This window comes from Hylaeus anthracinus, unplaced genomic scaffold (assembly GCF_026225885.1).
Source record: "Hylaeus anthracinus isolate JK02 unplaced genomic scaffold, UHH_iyHylAnth1.0_haploid 12001, whole genome shotgun sequence".
NCBI classification, from domain to species: Eukaryota; Metazoa; Arthropoda; class Insecta; order Hymenoptera; family Colletidae; genus Hylaeus; species Hylaeus anthracinus.
In genome coordinates, this window is record NW_026534348.1 from 3,405,412 (window position 1) to 3,424,911 (window position 19,500).

Below are 19,500 nucleotides of genomic sequence, written 5' to 3' on the forward strand. Positions count from 1 at the left end.
CACGCCCACGCGCCAAGATCAGAAAACATCGGTACGATCGGTGAATCCGTCGCGTACGATCCTCGACCGATATCATGGTCGCGAATTCAGCGTCTCGTCGTCTCGCGTGCATGCATTTCACCCAACGATGGAACACGATGGTGTGATATATGTCTTCCGAAGCATGCTCTGTGTTCTAGTGTGTGCGTTAGTGTCGCAATGAGCGCGTTAGCTTAGAAACCTGCGTGTAAAAGCAACAGAATGATTCGTTCTGATTTGTACATTAGCATCGCGACTGGGGTTGCGGTCTGGCAGCCGAGGACGAAGCTTCGCTGTGGAAACGAGTCTCCAGTAACCACGCTCTCAACGCGCTGTCCCTTGCCAGGCCAGTACACTATACTCCACTCAAATCGGTCAATTTTGTCGCTCGACGACCATAGCCCGACGCAGCGGCGAGCTGCGCTCCAATCGTGCGTAAATACCAAGACCTCGCGACCAATCGAATTTCATTCTCAACTATTATATCTGAAAACTATTAAACGCAAAACTTCTAAATAGCCGATATTAAGGTAAATATACGTAAGGCTAAATGTACGTAACCAGATCAGTCGGTCGACGCGCTACAAAGTGTACGAAAGTCAGCGACGTAGGTTCACTCGATGTCTGACCAGTCGCGGCACGTTCTACTTACGACACGGAGGTGACGAGTAGAGAGCGAAGATTCTTACCGAAACTATCGTCGTATACGTGTATGGTCGGGGGTAGTTTGCGATCCTCTTCGGGATACAAAGACCAACTAGAAGAGTCAACCGTAGTTGAACAGAAATTAACCGGATACTCGAGACTGTTTGAGGCTACCGGGTCTGGACGGCGGCTTTTTGGGAAATTGTTCCCTCGCGTCGTCGATCCACCGACGTCAGTGATATAGCTGTTCTCGAAGAGCCACGGCTCGCACCCAGAAGCCTCGAACGATATCGACTGCAGGAATGATTCGAAACGAGCAATTCTTCACACGAGTTCCGTCGTAGCTGCGTTTTATTTCTTCCACGCGATCGTGTCTCACATGGGACGACCACTTGGAGATATCGAGTGACAAATGATTGCGTGTTTAGGTCAGTGACGAAGGAGGAGAAAGAGAAGGAGAACACGAGGAAAGTCGCACCGATCGCTATGACGATGACCATGCCTCCAGCGGGTCGACCGTCTTCGGTGCAGGCTAGACCTATGCATGGATTACTGCAAGACGATGCCAAAGCGGTAGGTTCCTCGTAAATCGCCACTAAAACGTATCGTCCAAATACTCTGTCGTCACTTTACTCTACTTTCCAGGATACTGAAAGAGCCATCGCTCGCGCAAGAAAGGATTTCTTGATCCGCCATCATCTGGATCGTACCACTGGTGTCGGTAAGTGTATTCAGAATGCACAAGTGCGGAGCGTAGAGAGTAGAAGTTGATACAAAGTGTTTCGTAGCAAGAGTCCCCTCAAAGATGGATTGCGAGACAAGGTCGTGCAAGCTTGTATCTAATCGCGTTACTGTCAGAATTTTATTCGCGACGGTGTCTTCGATCCCTTGAACGGTACCGGTCGCGGTAGTTTTGCACAGGATTGATGATTCTCTATGCCTGAGAGAACTCACGGTTCAAGGGGTTGACGTTCGACTTTAACGAGTGGAGACCAGCTGTACGAGCTTACGGACCACTTCTGATCCATCTTTGAAATCCTCTCAGATGATGACGATTTCTTCGCAACAGGCGACGGAGCACTGCTTCCCTCTCCTACGAGAGAGAAGCTGGAGCCTGTGATACCGCGACGTCGAGAGGACACGAAGGAGCACAAGGAGGAGATTCAACCAAAGACGAAGTCCAGCCCGAAGAACAGCCCTAGAACTGGCCGTTCTCAGAGCCTGGGACCTTGCGTCACCGAGCGTCGATCACCGAAACGCCAACCCCCGCGTGCACCGTCCGTCACCAAAGACGCCAGGGTATTTTCTCATCGATAAAACAAAGATTCTCTCTCCGAGACGAATCGGTCGAATTCGATTTCTTTTCATTGTTCCGTTCTGTCGTTGACCCGGTTCTTCTTTGTCCAGGAGAAAGAGAAGGAGCCAAAGGATAAGGAGAAAGAGCTGAGAGAGAAGAGCGGTGAGCCTGAAAGGCATCCACGACCGAGTAAGTAGCACCGAACGAGCATCCACGACATCCCCTATCGACATATCCTTCTTGTATCGATATACCAGTCGATCGATTTAGCATCCATGAGACCGTACCCCGAATCGATTGGCGCTCGTTGTCTGTCACGAGTTCCGTTTGCATCTTCCGTGCCTAAAATGGAATTTGGATAGAAATCTCGTACATATATTTTGGATTGCTGTTTGCTCTTGTGGGCCTCGAAAGCCGAACGTTCGTTATTACCTTGTACGAAACGTGTTGCGAGAGACATTCACCGCTTTTAAAGACCTCGCGTCGACGCGTCCCTTATCGAAGCGTCGACCGCGAAACACGGATCCGTAGATTCTTTGAGCGGTGTGTGTCCGGACGTATCAATTGCAAAGTCATCGTTAACATATATATATATATATATATTTTTTTTTTATCTTTAGGCAGATGCATGACAATCGTGTTTTAATCGTTTCTATCTCTCTGTCTCTGCCAAACTAGTAACCAGTAGCTCTTATTTGATTGTCCGTAAAGAAAGTTTTTGCGACATGTTGTTCCCCCTCATCCCGAACGGCCTGCGTAAATCGCGAGTAGCCTCAACGAACGCGTCTTACGTCCCCGTGTTGTAACGTTCGATAGCAACGAGACTAGACGTCGATTGCGTGATATATCCACATATATAGACTGTATACATTTATTTGTAGCCAACGATGTTGTCGTGCATTGTACTCGAACCATCGACTAGATGTCTTTACGAACGCCAGCCATACCCAAAAAGTGAACCCGTCATCATCGACAGAGTTATCGAACGATTCTCTCATTATCGACGACATAGAATCTCGTCGCGTTCATACGATTTCTTCCATCCTGCGTCCACGAGCCATGCCCGACAAACGACACTCCCCCGTTTCACTCGATTCTTATCCATCGCCAGCCACGCATCTTCGACGTGCACCATCTTCATCCACGTCGTTCACCATCGTCGGTCATCGTCATTTCGAGTTCCATCGATCCACCCGAGCCGCGGTGCACTCGCGTATTCACGATCGGTCTCTCTTCCTCTCTCTTAACGCCACGATCGACATCCAGACATCTCATTCCCGTCGGATACCATGCTCGAAAGATGAAACGGTCGGATCAGTGGCTGGACGCATCGTGCTAGACACCCTCGAAGCACCACCCCGTGCAGCCCGTGTTTCTCTCATTTATTAAATCAGGCTTAGTTGCTCGCGCGAGACCGAATCGCGACGATCGTCGAGCACCGTGCGATCAGATTGATCAGGAGTGGCAGCGGGTGTTTCAGTCACGGGCCCTGGCCGCGTGCGTTGGAGCATACGGGAACCCTCGACGATTTCCTCAACGGGTCCGTCGACCAGCGTGCCGCCATTACCGCCACCACCCTCGGGCCCAGGGCCTACTCCGTTCCACAGGAGGCCCCCACAGGTCCATCGGAAATGTACGTTCTCTGTACCACGTACCTGCTGCCCGCTAGCCCAACTTTCACGTATCTCGGTTCTCTAACCTTTCGTCCTGCACCCGACACCACCGCCACCTTCTTCTCCAACACCCTCCAACGCCTACTATTTTCACCCTTTAACAATTTAAACGCAGCATCGAGCACAGGCAACCGGGACGAAATTTCTCTCGGCACTTCTCCTTTTCACCTGTCTCTACCTAAACTCTCGTTCCCTTTTCGGTGTCGTTAAATTGTTAAAGGGTTCAACTACACGCCCAGTTCTCGGTCACGGTATTCTGCGAGATATGTATGTCACGAATCTCGAAGCCCTCGAGCGTCAAAATTTTCTTTTTCCAATCGCTTCGTTGCTTGAATTCGATTCGCGATTGGTGCCGAGTGCGCTGACGAGTGCGCGCCAAGCGATACAAAATTAACGTTCGCGAAGAAATAAGTCGCGACGTTCGGAACAATTTTTGGAGGATCGATGCAGGGGGTAGTAAGCCCCCGACACTCGTCGGGAAACGCGATCGCAAGGGAAGAATCACGATATTCGAGCGTGGACGCAATTCTGCGCGGGTTCGATAACTTCGCGAGACCCTTCAGCCCTCGATCACCTCTCCAATAAGAATGAACCTCGACGAAGCGACGCAGCCTTGCTTAAAATGTTTGATAATCGTCTTTGTTTCTCGTCACTTTGTTTCTTTCCAGTCGTCGTATTATCTCTGTTCAACCTAAAAATGGCTCTATCTCCCGATATGTATGTTTGTATTTAATCAGATTCGATCGTAATCGTCAACGTATACCATGTACATTTATCTTTAAACTTTAGGCTCCTTGAAAAGGCTTAAAATATGAATATATTTCGGTCTGACGGGAATTCGACGCGTAACGTGTGCTCCGAAAGAGCTAACGAGTTAATGGATAGATACGTAGCACAGCAAAAAATAATCGTTTTCTCGTATCTTAAAAATGAACAGACCTCTCGTCAAGGGTCTATATCGATAGAGGCTTTAAGAGATGTTTAAACGGCCAGTTGAATTTGTTGTCGCGGCACCGACGCGTCTCGTTCGAGGGGACCTCCAAATCTAAAGACATTTTAAGCAGGGTGGTCCAACGATGACAGTACCTTGCGCGTAAGATCCTGGAGGACGGTGGCCCTTTATTCATCATTGTACTTTGTGTACGGTATGTTTTAGCCTTCCTCGCAACCACCGCTCCCCCCCATCGCCCTCTTCATCACGCCAAACCCTCAACCACCACCACAACCACCACCACCACAAGTACCACTGTAAAACCCCCGGTAAAGCATTCAGTTCATACGAGTGTCCATCACCCACCTACGTCGAGCGCTGCCGCTGCGGCCAGGCCGGACCGTGTTAAAGATATAAGCCGGTGCCAAGGTCCAAACGAAGCTCAGCCAAAAACGGCCCGCGACGATCCAGCTGCGGCTGCGGCCGCAGCCGCCGCCGCCGATCCATCCAAATCATCCTCCGATAGTCGATACGCGTCAAACCAAGCCGCTAACGCCGTCCAATCTAGTAAGTAGCATGCTCTCTGCCGTTCGGCCTTGTTGCTAATTTGTTTCGCTCGAACATATCTAACGCTTTTCGTGTTCGTTGTTGTATATCTTTCTACACAGGTCGTCCCATAACTAGCGCGCCCTTTCCTCGGTACGTATTCAAGGGCCGGATAAACGGCCCTCTGTCTACGATCGATCGAATACTCGAGGTGGTTATAGAGATTGGAACAAGCTGCATTATATCCTAGTGCGGTGGCGTCTCCTGTCTTCGCCTAACGTTCATATACAGTAAACACTGGATAAGTGCAAGAAAATCTTACTGACGCGTCCACTAGCAGACCCAGGACGAAACCCTCCCTTCACAGGAACCGTCACCACGCTAGTATATCAAACGGACTGCGTGTGCCGAAAACAACAGCTTGACCAAGTCTAGAATCACCTACAAATCACTCTGTACGACTTCCAACACTCTGTATCTTTCTACACGTTTCGTGGTTCTCCTTTCACGACATTCTTTCGACGTTCTCTTGCCATTTTCACGTGGCCTCGCCGAGAGTAATTCATTGTCTTCGTATAATATCACTCTGTAACGCCTGTTTCGCACCTCCAGTAACGGTTCGATTCAAAAACGTATCATTTTTCAGCCCAGATGGATATCCCTCGACAGCTACAAATTGCATTTCTCCATAACGCTGTCTCCATCGACCGATCTTCCGGCGTAAGAATCGTTGTCCAGACTGCAACTCTTCGACCAACGTTTTCAAACCATTTTTTGTATAGAGTTTCTCCACACAGCTGCTACAGTTACACTACAGTTGAACGATCCACGCATCCGACACGTACCAAAAACTCTCGAGGCAATTAAAATCGTAAAACTCTGGTATGTCGCCTCCGGAACAGTCTCTGTTTACACTAGCATCGGTTTGACTTGGTTGCAGTTCCCGGGAAAACCCGCATTATTTATGGGATGACCTAATATCTCTCTACTCCCTCTCTGTATTGGTTCTTTCTGTATCGTTCTGTCTCGTTCTTTCAAACCCTTGCTCTCTACTCTGTGTCTCACTTTCTGTATTCTGCCTTTCTGTCTGTGTCTCTCCGTGCCTTTCAGAGCATCGTCGAGGATGGCCTCTGGCAACATGTACCATCGTATCGCGCATACGTAGTTGTCTTTTTCTTTTTTTTTTTTTTTTTTTTTTTTTATGTACCTCTTTTCTCGCGCGTAAAATAGAGCACGGGTTCCACGTGGTCCCGCTTTCATCGCGAAGCATGTACCCACGTTCAATGTTTTTACATGCTCGCTGGACGTTCGCGCGTCACGATTCTCGCGTCTCTGCGTTTGGAACGATCTGTCTGTTAATCTCTTCCATGCGACTCGTAGACTGCGCCTCGAGGAAGCTTCGCATTTCCATTGCCGTTAGATCAGCTTTCCACGCGTAATTCGTCGACTCGATTTACAAGACGTGGCAGGAGGATATCGAGAGTATGGGTGTAGGGCCTCTCGAGGATCGAGACAGGCCCGAATCACTCGAAAAGTGGTCGATCTTAACGCTCGGTGGAGGAGAATAATTTCGACGGGGCATGACGTCTGTACAAGCGATCAAGATTCAAGTATAAAAGATACAGTAAAGACTGGATAATCATACATTTGGTTCTACAGTCTAGCGTCGAACATAGAAACGGACAGAGAGCGAACGAGAAAGAGGTCCGAGGAAGAAAGCAGTCGACAGAAGCGTATCAATCAGTTAGGATCATATTAAACTGCTCGCTTGCTGTTCGTCAAGGGGGACCTTCCCCAATGGTGGGAATAGTCATCTTACATTTATCCAGTCTTTATTGTACAAGTTTTCGCACGTTAACCGAGTAACCATCGACGTAGAAATTTTTCTTATCCATCGGATGCAAAGGACTGCTACTTTTCGACGTTGTCCTCGTATTATATTCGAGGCCTCTGTGAGCGTGAGGCTCGTGGCAAACGGCTCGGCTGTGCCACTTTATGACAGGGCCCGAGCCAGGAAACGTAAGCGTGCTTCCTGCGGTGAACGATACGTCTTCGACCACCGACAGGCGATCCCGGCACGAAATGCGCATCGTTAGATCGGCTGAACGCGATTTCGCTCGCTTTATGTGCGATGTCTCGCGAATTCTTCGTTGCGCTTTCCGCGCGTTAAAGCGCGAAAACGATCCATCGTCCGCGATGTTTCGTCTGACGCGCGAATCGAGAAAACGTTTTCGCGGTAGAGAGAGAACAATAGCCTGTAAACGTTAGAGCCCTTTGTCAACCTGTTGCGTGCTCGCAACACAGCCACGGCTCACATTTACACACACCACTGTCACACAAGATCTAGTACTGTCTCTGCCTTCACTTGTGTCTCTCTGTGTGTGCGCGCGCGTGTGTGTGTGTGTATATATATATATATACAAATATACATATATATCTGTACGTGTGTTTCCTGCATTCTGAGTACGCTAGTGTACTTTTCTCTGGGAAATGCTCTCTGTGCCCACTGTGTAGATCTCCCGATAACCGCGGCTCGTCGGGTTTCCGGTGTCTGCGCTCGATGTCTCGACCAAGCCGCGTTTAAACGAATATTTTTCAAAGCGAACCTGAAGTGGAACAGAACCATTTCGTTTCGAGACACGCCTACCTGTTTTTCGAGTAGAGTGAACTGCCCATGGCGGAGTCAACGGAAGAATCGACTCGCTTGTCGAAGCCATCGTTAAGATCGCGAGACTTCCGATTCTATTCTTTCGTCGCTTCCACCGTGGTTCGCGTAACTTTGATCCGAACCCGCTGGGGAACCACGGAAAGTGTTACGCGCAACTTGTATCGAAATGATGGCAAATCTTGACGCGACTCTAATCTCCGTTCTCTCTGTTGTACCATCGATATTTTTATAATTCTACTAAGAAGTCGGAAGGTTGCGCAACGCTTGACGCGGTTACCCAGACGGAATCCGAACGCAAAGTACGCGATGAGCAAAGGCTCGATGCATCGAGTGCAAGCTCCTCCGGGGGTGGGTGGCCAAGCAGAGCAACGTTTACCCTCGTCGCTAAAGCCTCGATCAAACGTTCCAGTGACGGCGGAACCGCAAATAAACGGGGACGCAACCGGCGGGGATTCGAGCATCGCCTCGACTCCTCCGTCGCAGACGCAGCCACCGGTGTCTGCCACCGCCGTAAGCCCGTGGATCGACGACGAGCCGGTGGTGAAAAGTCCGCCGGAGCCGACAAGGGTAAAATCTCCGGAGCAGATGATCATGCGATCGCCGGAACCGGTAAATTGGACCGTGCCCCTGGACACCGGGAAAACGTTCACTGTCACACAAAACGTCAGAGAAGGTACCAAAAAATCTGGCGCGGACACCTTTCGCCTCGATCTCGAACCGGTAGCGAATCTCCGCGAACAATTCCTTATTCGCGAATCGACCGACGATCGTTTTAACGCGTTGATTGCTAAACCAATTGATTGGTTGATTTAGACTATCCATACATGGCTGATTTAAACTATGCATCAACGCGTTAAAATGTCAGAAGAAGTAGCAACGTCTCGCGAACCCGCTCTCGTCTTCGTAACGGGGTCATCCCATGCCGAATCGCTCACTTTCTACAGTAATTTCTTGTACTTGGTAGAAGTTTGAATGTTGCGTAGTCTTTGATAGATTTTTTCGAAACTGTAACGTTATTAATTAGACGGTCGTTGGTAGGAACGATCGAGCTGGCAATGGACGAGTAGCTCGAACGATATCGATCAGATTTACGTTACCTTGATCTCTGTTTTCAAGAACCCCTGACGCGTCCGCATAGCGAGGCAAAGACATGGGCACCGTCCTCCTTGCCTTCCGCGCCTCAGTCAGCACCGCCCGAGCTCGCGGCTCAGCACAAGTCGCAGCATTCCCAACACTCCGGCTACAAGTCACCGGAGAGCGAGAGCGTTTCCATCGGCAGCTTCACGGGATTGAACGGACACAAGGACATGGACTCGGAAAGGGACAGCCCGTTGCCCACCAGCGCTCAGGGTGTCGGCACACCCACGCAGGGTGAGAAGGTAATACTCTCGGATTCCCACATCAACTTTCCCACCTGCTGATCTTTACTTCGGGGTACTACAAATTATTGACTTTTTCTTCTGTACGATTTAGTGACTTTTCATCCGTAGAATACAAAAATGGATGTTTTAATGTTACAAATCCAACGGTTTCAAAGTTACGCGTATGTAAAGTTGAGCACTTTTGGCGTATTTGTTCTTCCACGGGAATTACCGACGTTTTCTCTGCATACATAAAAGAAAGAATCGAATTTCAGGAATCAGGGGGAGCCGAGGAGGAGTCGAAAGACCAGCCTAGACCGGAATCATCGATAAAGCCAGTAGCAGGAACGAATTTGAGATGTTTGGAGGATCCAGGGTTCGAATACGAGAGAAAGGAGGCCGGTCAGCCGACAACGACAGCGACGATGACGACACCGTCGTCGTCGACGGCTCCTCAGCCGGGTTACCGTATCCTGGAGGCCGATTTGCCTCAAGGCGGCGGCGGCGGCGGCGGCGGAGGCGTGGGAGGCGTAGCAGGTAGCAGCGGGGGTAGTTATCACGTGCTGGAGGCACCGACGGTTGTTCCCGGCACGGCGCAACGCTCAGCGGCGAGCGAAGCGTTGGAGAAGGCGCGAAATCGCTTCGACAAATTCTGGGGAAAGGGTAGCGGCTCGGAGAATTAAAACGTTCACGCGAAGAAACAAACATGCGACGTCCTCGAAACCGGAGGAGCAAGCGGAACAATGAAGGGGGATTAGAGAGAGGAGAACGGAAGAACGGGAGACAAACGATACAAGATTCCCCGTGGAGGACGAAAATGACTCCTTTCGTGGTTCGTCTGCTCGTTCCTGATAACGTTGTTTCATCGGGAGCGAGATCTCGCCTCTTTCCGTCTTACGCGTCACGTGTCGCGTGTCCCACGTCGATGTTCGAATCGCGGAGGCAGCTTCGGTACGTTCGACATAGGTCCGAGTATATAACAAAGAGAAGGATCGTCACCAAAGACTTCCATTGGAAGTTACGAAGGGGAGATTCTAGGCCTCTTCGACGAGCTTAGATGCAGAATGGATGATTGAATGTCATCGACGGGAAAATAGGGGGACACTTGATCGGTAAGACGACCGAGGATGACGAAGACGGTGCGTGCAGCCAACGCGTCGGTCTCGTTGAAACTCGAGGAACGGTTCGGAGGATGCGATCCAACACACAGGACACGCGTGGACGCGAGGCTCTCGGCCATCGGAGAGCCAGCTCCTTCGACCAACGGTTATCTTGAGTCGAGACGATGAGATTTAGAAGGAAATTACGAAACCGGACACGTACACGCGACACCCGCTAACTACACACACACACTTACAAACACAGAAAGACAGACACAGACGCCACACGAATACATACAATAGGAAGACACGCACCTAGACGAACACACGCGAGTCAGTAATGTTTCTAGGATATTCAAGTGATCTCGAGGGATCCGCCGTAGTTAAGCCCGAATTCTTTTTCCATTTATAAAAAAAAAAAAAAAAAAAGAAAAAAAGAAAATAAAGATGAGATACCGTGAACGAATCGAATCGCGAGGAAACAAGGTACGGCTTTGTCGCTATAAATAAAAGGGGAAGGATAAAGTAGCCTTCAGCCGCTTCGTGCGTTTTATATAACGTCTATATACGGAAAACAATTATACACGTGTACACCGTATGTACGTCTACATTATGGACGTCGCACTCGCGGATTTCGCGATCGCGGTACCGAGACGATTTCGTGGATCTGCGAGTTAGACGTGCCGCGAGAGATACGTTGGGGGTGAACGGACGAAAAATCGAGGACAGATCTGCAAAATTGTCGAGGGTACCGCGAGAAGAGACGAGTCTCTTTCGAACACGGAGCGTCTCTCTCTCTCTCTTTGTGCGCGTCCGAAATTAATAATCCATTCCATTTTCGATGAGAACCTCGACCGTTCCGAGAGAAACCCCGGGGAAATGTCGCGAAGAATTATTCTTGCACAATCGCAAACGGAGTTCCGAAACATTCAGCCATTCTCACCTCCTCCGGTTCCTATTAATTCCCGAGGAAACGATCGCTTCTCGTTCACACGGTTCACGCGGAAAACTTTTCATTACTATCCCTTCGGTATTTTGGATCCTCTCCTCTCTCGGACACGGTCGAGCCGCGACTGGCGAGGAATTCTCCCGGTAAATCACCAGCAAGCAGAACGAATTACTGTAGTGAAGCGTAGTGTTTGTTTTTCGCGCGCGACGCGACCTCTCGAGGCGATTCCTCCCCTCGGATCGATCGCGAACCGTGCGTTTTCACAAGCGGAAACAGCGAAATTATCCGCGTCAAGACCTCCGACCATATTCGCTTATAGAGACGGCGTCGGGTAAATGCTTTGAAGCAAGGATAAAATCATCTATGTGACGTCGATGTTCACTTATGTTCGTAGAACCGTGTGTACAGGCCGTGTCTACGAATAGAAATGGTCAAAGGTCGAAGACCAACGACGGGGAACCGGTGCTAGTCGACGACGACGTCGAACACGCGACGCTTGAGGGGGAATCGTTGCGGGAACCGAGAAGAGAAGGAAGGGTCGACGCTACCTTCCCGTTGCACGCTGCATTTCGTCTTTGATTTCTTATGCGAGAACCTCGTTCGCGCGTTCCCCTCTCGAGCAAACAGAAACAAACGAAAGTAGAGGTTCGAACGAGGCTCGAGGATCATCCAGAACGGAGCAAGGAAGGTAATGGCTTCCCTTCCTCGACCCTGTTGGTGCTGGGGGTTGAACGTACGCTGGTAAGCGGTCGCAGCACCGGAAGTACGAACGAGAGACGGTAACGATAGAACGCAAGAAAAGTAGCGAGAGGAGAGAACGACGTACGCAAAGACGCATCTTTTTCCTGATCGACATGACAGAGGCGAAAGACTTTGGACATTAGGGGGGGGAGGGGGGGGGCGGTGTTCTCGCTTACGAGGACGACGAAAGGGAGGAAGGGAAAGAAGAGAACGAACGAAATCGACCGACGGAGCTTTTCTCTCTCTCTCACGCGCATTTTGGTACACACCGGTACACCACACTCCATCCAGATCCACGTCCAAGAGTCAACCAACCGTAGTGAAGCAGTTATAACGATAACGATTAATGATAACGATAACTCTAATGATAAAAGAAAAATCCGCTAAGGGGAATAAAAATGAAGAAAAACGACAAAAAAAAAAGCTAAAATACGAAATACAGAAGCGAACGACTGACGAGGGACTCGATGTAACTAAAACCGTAGAGAGAATTCAGGATGTCGACGACAGATCGTGGCTAATTTACGTTTTCTTTTACAGCTTGTCCGAGGTGCGGTCGATCGGTGACGATGACGACCACGTCGTTCCCCGAACACTTCGATCGTTAGCAAAATATAAGAGATCGCGACGATGCGAAGACGAAGAGAGGAGACTCGAAGCTCGCCATCGGCATCGATCGCGCCTACCTGCTGACAATTCGAGACTGTTCGTACGATCGGAGAGGACCGGCTGCATCCCGAGCGTTGTTAATTTCTTAAATATCTTCATGCTCCTTTCCTCGAGTCTCCCTTCCCCATTCCTCGATTGCGTTCAGAAAACGTGATGTTAGATCTCTGCTTACACCGATCTGTTTTGATTCGCGCGGTTGCATCGGATGCGGGTCGCCGAAGGGAACGCGTATACCGATTCGCGGATTGCCGTAGTTTCGATTCGGTGTTATAGTTTGTATCGTTACGTTCCTCGACGCGGTGGCGGATCGCCGTCGTTTCTCCAAACCGAAACCCTTGAATGTTACACGATCCTGTGTGCTCCGACGTGACGTGGGCCCATGTCAGACACGAAGCGATGTCGGATTGGCGCCTGCGAGTTTCATGAGCTACTTGCAGGCGCCAATCTGACACCGCTTCGTGTCTGACGCGGGCTCACGTACTCGTTGAACGTTCTGTCTTTATTCAAATCGTTTCCAGTCTCGAGTTACGATCCGCCTCCGCTTCGACGTTCAATTCTGCGGCTCCTGCCTACACGACGATCGAACCGTACTCGAGGGTAGAGAGCGCGGCCATCTCGAGGTTGGATATACAAGTACGAGACACGTCTCGTCTCGAGTACGGAATGATTTTCATATTTAGCAAAAGCGTATCGAATATCGAAGGCTGTTTTTAACGCGCTTACCACCGCCGCCTGGTGAACGCGATCTATTGTGATAAGTGTTGAATTATATTGCATTCCGTGTAGCACCCGTACAACTCGAAGTACGAGTTGATCGAATCATTAAGAAGCAACGAGCAAGACGATTGTTGTTGCAGATTTTCATAGATTATTTCGAGTGATCGACTCGGAACAGTGGCGGTGCACGCCTCGATCGTTCGACGATCGCTCATCGACGATTCCCACGAGTAGACGTCTGACGCACGGACTGTCGCTGTCGCGCTGTTATTACGATGATTATTATGATCGCGTCGTTGTGATAATTGTAATACGTATGTATGTTTGATTGTTGCCAATCGGTTACGAGACCCTTGCGCGCCACTGATTCGACGAATTTCTTCTTTTGTCTGTTGTTGAACGAACGACAAAAGGGGCGAGAGAGATTGAGAAAGAGGGAGAGAATATGCGACGAGGGAAAACTCGAAAATAGCTTGGTGTAAGCAACGAAGCTCGAAGCGGAATAACGCTTAGTATGCGTCGAGGAAACACCTCGCAGAAGCTTGCACTGCCCGACCGAATTTAGAAGCTGATTTCTCTTGTGATTTTCAGAACGTTGTACCGCGGTTAGGGCTACGACAAAATTTCGACTCGGAGCAAAGCGACTCGCGAATAAATCGTCGTCGAGTTTCAAGAATCAATCGAGTGTATCGCTCATCGCCGCGGATTCAAACACTGTTCCTGTTTTCCAAAAAGAACAAAAAAAAAAAGAAACAATTATTTGTTTACCTTTGTCACGTCGATGGACTCGGAGGGCGAGTGAGCGTTGAGTTTCCACTTTAATCCGGCGTTTCGGAGATTTGGATCACCCGCGAGATCAGAGAGACCTTTCGCTAGGCGAAGCTCAAACATGTTTTTATAATTACGCGCGTAAGTATAGGAACGCGGGGAGGAAAGGCTTGGAAATGATCGATCGAAACTGCCCGTAGAAAAGCCGTCGTTTACCAAACATGGGACAAGACCACGATATTATTTTCCTCTGGTCCGATGCTACGGTCAAGGATGCGCAAAATTCTTATCCGCGCTCTGTATTCGATAACTTATAGCTAGACTGCGGATCTTTATGCGTTTATAGGAAATTTGAATGCGCAAGAAACTACAAATTGCAAACAATATGCAAGAATGTAAAAAAAGATTGAAAGTAAAGTTCGTGTTATAATATATGCAGAATAAAGTAAATTCCTATTTAAGTTCAATTCTTGTAGGCACGTTCGCAAAGATTTTATTTTGCATAAAGATCCGCAGTCTATGAATAACTCTAATCTAAACAGATATAATTATTCGTCATTTTGGTACATTGAAGTACGAACGTTCCAAGTCTCAACCTGGTAGCCATTGCATCGCAATGCATCTATACGAACTGTAACATCCGTCGAGCTTATTGCTATTCTTTTACGATTACTGTGAATATCGAGTACACTCGTAATCTGTTGGAGTAATAATAATAAACAAATAATACAACAAAGTTGTAATGGAAAGCAGGTCGAGAACCTAGAAGGTTGGTAATTTAACACGTTGACTGCCAGAGAAATATTCTTGAAAATTTCTGCTAGGATTCAATATTATTCATACTATTAGAGATTACATAATCAAACGTCCGACGTGGTATCTATTTTTGTGTGACTTCATCAAAATACACGAATTTCATTTAAATTCATTCTCTTTGAAGCTCAACTTTCGGAATTAATTTTTTTAATTCTTCAGTGAAAAGCACTGTCACCCACGTACGGGTGACGCGGCGATCAACGTGTTAACACGATCACCACCGGTGGTGCACGCCGGCGTGAACGTGTCAGTGTACATTAAACGAAACGACGATTAAATATTTCCGCATAGAGTCATAAGCGATCGAATATAAAGCCACGGAATTAATTTCTACGCCTAATATTTCCTAGAACGTCCTTCATCCTCCATCCACCGTCGCCTTTCTCGCGTTCCAAGCCTTTTTGATTTCGTACACGTAGACTTCATTGGATTACGATTCTGTCGAGGACAACTAAGATCATCGATCAACGGGCCTTAAGAAGCGACAGATCCGCGAACGTGCTGGCCACGTTCCGAAACGTGCGTTTTCTATTCGAGATACAGAGGGAACGCGAAGCACGAGGGAAACATCCGGATAATACTCGGGAATACCCTTCAGGGAAGACGGTCCGGCGACTGCGATCGCAACGATCGCCAGGAGTAAATCATTCGATGATTTTCCGGTACGCGAAAGGCCTGAAATTCGATCTTCGTCGAGATTCGCGCGGAATATTCCGCGTTCCTTTTGTCGCGCGAATTAAACGAGACTTCGGAGTGTTGCGCGCGGAGAACCGAGTAACGACAGAACTTCGGATCCGAACGGACAACGGAGAAAACCGTAACCGCTTGTCTTTATGATTTCGCGCTCTAGAACCGGAAAACAATCGACGGGAGATCGTTTTCTTGAGTGAAAGAAACTAAGAATAAAACGGGGGAAAAAAAAGAAGAGATGAAGAAAAAAAAAATATAAGATGCAAAGGACTATATTGTTCGGAGTTTCGCCTGTATTCTCGCCTCAGTCTTTATGCCTACTTATACATAAATAGGTCGTACTATATTAAAATGCGACTATATACAAAGTATATATATATATATATATAAAATATATCTATATACATTATACATAATATATTATTGAAAATGATGCGAGCAGAATGGAACTGACGTTCGAGCAACGATGGTATTATAAACGAATCGAGTTGGGGCTAGATCGAAGGGAGAGGGTAGGGGTGGGGGGGGGGAAGAAGCTGTTCGAAAAATATTGAAAGATAAATTGAAAGATATCGCGGGAACGACGAGTCTTGATACAACGAATGACGGCGAACGATCGTCTCGCAGGTTTTCTGTTACCCGATCGGAGTGGATTCGGTTCTTTTCGAACGTTGAAAATCACGAATCAGATACGTACGGACGACCGGCGCCGGATTTGGAATTTCGTACGCCCCTGGGCTACAGGCGGCCGCGAGGCCACCGGTAATATTTTCGAAGGCAAAGGGAACTTAAATAGCTGGAAAAATATATTATAACTGTAACGTCGAAATTCGGCGCGAAACTTTCCTCTTTGGAACGGAAACGATTTAATCGTAGGTGAAAATTGCAAGCATCACAGTTTCGTAGCCCGAGGGGTTGACCTCTGCGAACGTCAACGATCGATCGATTTATCTCGCCAGGGATCAGCTTCCTCGTATCCTCGTAAACGGATCGACAGTAGAGAAAATCGAGCAAGTAACCAGGACAGTCGAACGACCGTGAAAGAATAACCGAGATCGATGGAAGCGACGCTTACGTTGTATGTTCTTTTTTTTTTTTTTTTTGTCCTGTAAATAGTCTGTCATTTGTCATATTCATATTGAAAGCCGGGTATCCGCGAAATGTCGAACTAGAACCGTTCGCCACGACCTAGGTTCGCGATTTGTCCGTTGGAACGCGGTGGAACGCGCCGGTACGAGTCGAGAAAAAAAAAATATATATATATATATACATACATAAAAAAATAAAAAATAAAAAAGCAAAACCAAACTAAATATTTTAGTCACACGAGATCGATCGCTTGCTCGATTTACTGCCAAATCGTGACATGGTTCGAGCTACGTTGCGTCGAGAGTTAGACGCGCGTGCGAACCTAGTTTCCGCCCCTTTAAAGCGAACTTACTTAATCGGTTTTGGTATCTATGTACGCCGGACCAGACCAGTAACTAGTCACCGGTTTCGACCTCGAATCGAATGGTAAAAGGGACAAGCGTACGGCACGCGGCTGGAAATTTCAGGAAACCGACTTCTTCTTTCGCGAGACTGTGTAACTTTTCGTTTCATTTACACCCCTCGCCACGCGCTCGACGCGCACACTCTGGGAGCGATACGACGACGACGATTAGTAAACACTATGAATTTACGAAACGTGCGGGCAAGAAGAAAACTAAATGGTAACATACGAAAGATAAAAAAAAAAAAAAAAAGAAGAACCACCACGACGGAGCGTAAATGTAAGCATTACGTGACACTACGGTACATTTGCGCAACCCCTTCTCGTCCAAAAAAAAAGAAAAAAAAAGTTGCGTTTTTACTCTCCGATTGCATCGTAGAGAAGGATCATTTATTACAATAATTGCAGATTATTATGGCTATTATATATATATATATTATATATATAAATATATATATATTATATATTAGAAATTGAAATACTCGTAATAAAGAACACGCCGACGCTTCCTGTGACCCTGGACTATTTTTAATCTGTTCCAAAACAAATTTCTTCCTTCATCGATCACACCGTTGCACCGCTCGATAAAAAAAAAAACATTTCATCGCGGAACGATCGAGAAAGTGGGTATTACCATGCGTAAGAGCGTATGATCTCGTTGTTGTTTAAGCATTATAATAATTTATTGTCTGTACACATGATTGAGTGTTCGGTAAACAATGAACAAACCAAAGAGAATATATACATTGCCGTGCAGTGCTCAACTAACAGCTTGTAAGTATCTTAGTCCGATAATTGAGAACCAAGAGGAATTTCCAATTCTTATAAAAAATTATACGTTAATAAATAGGTCCATCGTCCAAATTATCGTCTTCGTCGTCGTAACCTTCTCCGTTGTCGAAGTAATTGTTCACGTAATCCGTTCCTTCGTCCATTTCCTCGTCTGGTTCCTCCTCCTCGTCTTCCACGTGATCCTCTTCCTTCTCCTCCGTCTCTTCTTCCTCTTTACCATCCTCCTCCGCGTCGCTTTGTTGCGTACTCTCCTTGTTCTCTAATTCTTTCAGTTTAGATTCTACGTCGACGTTCTTCTTTTTCTCCTCAGGCTTCTTAATCCTTGATCCTTTACGTTTTCGTTGCAATGGCTTCAACTCTGCTGGCATTCTACTCCAATCGTATCTGGTTTCGTACCCGCTCTTGTCGGTTATCAAGTCTTGATATCGATCCGAATATCGATCGATATCTTTTTTGATCACGTGTGGAACCACGTTATTAGGAGACTCCCGCATGAATTCCGCAAACTCTCTTTTCAGTTCCAATAAGTAGCTCATTTCGTTTGTGATAGTTAAAGGTAACGGTTTGTACTCTAGAACTGGATACTTAGGCGGAGGTTGTAAAACAGGCGGTGGCAAGGCTTCTCCTTTGGAAAACCCCAGCTGCTCCGTACTAATCGACATGGAGGGTTTACCTCTTCCTCTACCACGTGATGCCATAGTAATTGTACTCTCTACTTTTCGATAATAGATCGTTATTCAATCATTCACTCTGAAAGGTGATTGAAACAAATATGAGATACCGTCGCAAAAGATTAATTAGGTTACGTACTAAGCCTTCTGCGCGACGAATTCTTTCTCTTCGTTTTTAACAAACTCTTCCTGCTTAGCTGCGAACGCTTCCTTGTCGTAAATTACTTTGATTACCAAGGAGCACGAAGGACATGTGGCCTCCTCCTCTCCAGCGACCAATTCTGCTTTGGATATTTGAAATTGATCGCCGCAGGGACATGGATAATAATATATCTCCTCGTCTTCGTCGTACTCGAAGTCTTCAATTTCTACTTCATCATGGTACACAGACATAATTTCAAACGTTCATAAATAAACAACTCGCGTTTTAAGGTTATATCTAGGTTAGGAACGCATGTTGTCATAATAAAACCGTAGATGCTTCCCATCGAGTCAACCGAGTTACGTTTCATGGACACAACTTCAGTATCGCCATCTCGCGGCCAAAAGAACGAACTAATTTTTGAACCTACAGCCCGAATTGATAGTAAAAATAGTTTCTTTTTACGTCGCTAGATGGCGAATGGTTTAGTAGACCTGTGACGCCATCGGTGGTAAAACGCCCAAGCTTGTAGTGAAAATAGTTCCCACTCTTGTTACTAGATGGCACCACCGATACCTTTGTTCGATTATTTTTTATTTTTCATAAATTCATAACTAATACGATTTCTTTCTTAATAACACTACTATATATTATTGTAATAAATCATTCAAACACTTATCTGCTATACATACGTAAATGCAACAATAATTACCGACCCTTTATTTAATAGCGCCATCTAGGAGGAACAATGGAAATTATTTTCACTAGAAACTTAGACATTTTCCCGCTTATGGCGCCACTGGTGCACTGGTAA

General features: G+C 47.3%; 3 protein-coding genes across 12 annotated transcripts in view; 1 reads left to right on the forward strand and 2 right to left on the reverse strand.

Annotated features, from left to right (window-relative positions):
* LOC128890673 (cell surface glycoprotein 1) overlaps window positions 1-15,826 on the forward strand; it is a 57,593-nt gene extending 41,767 nt beyond the window's left edge. For 4 of the 9 annotated variants that reach the window (XM_054149350.1, XM_054149352.1, XM_054149353.1 and 1 more), the window contains 10 exons: window positions 267-364; window positions 1,092-1,236; window positions 1,309-1,384; window positions 1,709-1,962; window positions 2,071-2,149; window positions 3,441-3,593; window positions 4,790-5,131; window positions 8,188-8,451; window positions 8,895-9,157; window positions 9,415-15,826. In XM_054149350.1, the coding sequence (XP_054005325.1) occupies window positions 267-364; window positions 1,092-1,236; window positions 1,309-1,384; window positions 1,709-1,962; window positions 2,071-2,149; window positions 3,441-3,593; window positions 4,790-5,131; window positions 8,188-8,451; window positions 8,895-9,157; window positions 9,415-9,822 (2,082 nt within the window). In that variant the 3' untranslated portion in view covers window positions 9,823-15,826. The remainder of the gene's footprint in view (window positions 1-266; window positions 365-1,091; window positions 1,237-1,308; window positions 1,385-1,708; window positions 1,963-2,070; window positions 2,150-3,440; window positions 3,594-4,789; window positions 5,132-8,187; window positions 8,452-8,894; window positions 9,158-9,414) is intronic. The other 5 variants (XM_054149351.1, XM_054149355.1, XM_054149356.1 and 2 more) reach the window with 5 other exon arrangements.
* Window positions 15,827-17,739: 1,913 nt separating this feature from the next.
* LOC128890685 (DNA-directed RNA polymerase III subunit RPC7-like) lies at window positions 17,740-18,905 on the reverse strand. 2 transcript variants are annotated; one of them, XM_054149386.1, is made up of 2 exons: window positions 18,779-18,905; window positions 17,740-18,623 (listed from the first exon to the last, which is right to left on the reverse strand). In XM_054149386.1, exon 2 carries the CDS (start codon window positions 18,569-18,571, stop codon window positions 17,921-17,923), a length of 651 nt encoding a protein of 216 aa, XP_054005361.1. In that variant the 5' UTR covers window positions 18,572-18,623; window positions 18,779-18,905; the 3' UTR covers window positions 17,740-17,920. The 2 variants fall into 2 exon arrangements, with proteins under 2 accessions (XP_054005361.1, XP_054005360.1); XM_054149385.1 differs by having other exon boundaries at window positions 18,684-18,809.
* Window positions 18,449-19,066, reverse strand: LOC128890687 (diphthamide biosynthesis protein 3). Its single transcript, XM_054149394.1, has 2 exons — window positions 18,680-19,066; window positions 18,449-18,585 (listed from the first exon to the last, which is right to left on the reverse strand). The coding sequence occupies exon 1, from the start codon at window positions 18,935-18,937 to the stop codon at window positions 18,683-18,685; it is 255 nt and encodes an 84-aa protein (XP_054005369.1). The 5' UTR covers window positions 18,938-19,066; the 3' UTR covers window positions 18,449-18,585; window positions 18,680-18,682.
* Between the last annotated feature and the right edge of the window lie 434 nt (window positions 19,067-19,500).

Coding starts and splice junctions, on each gene's coding strand:
- LOC128890685 (XM_054149386.1), bottom strand. CDS start 18,571: ATGGCATCACGTGGTAGAGGAAGAGGTAAACCCTCCATGTCGATTAGT.
- LOC128890687 (XM_054149394.1), bottom strand. CDS start 18,937: ATGTCTGTGTACCATGATGAAGTAGAAATTGAAGACTTCGAGTACGAC.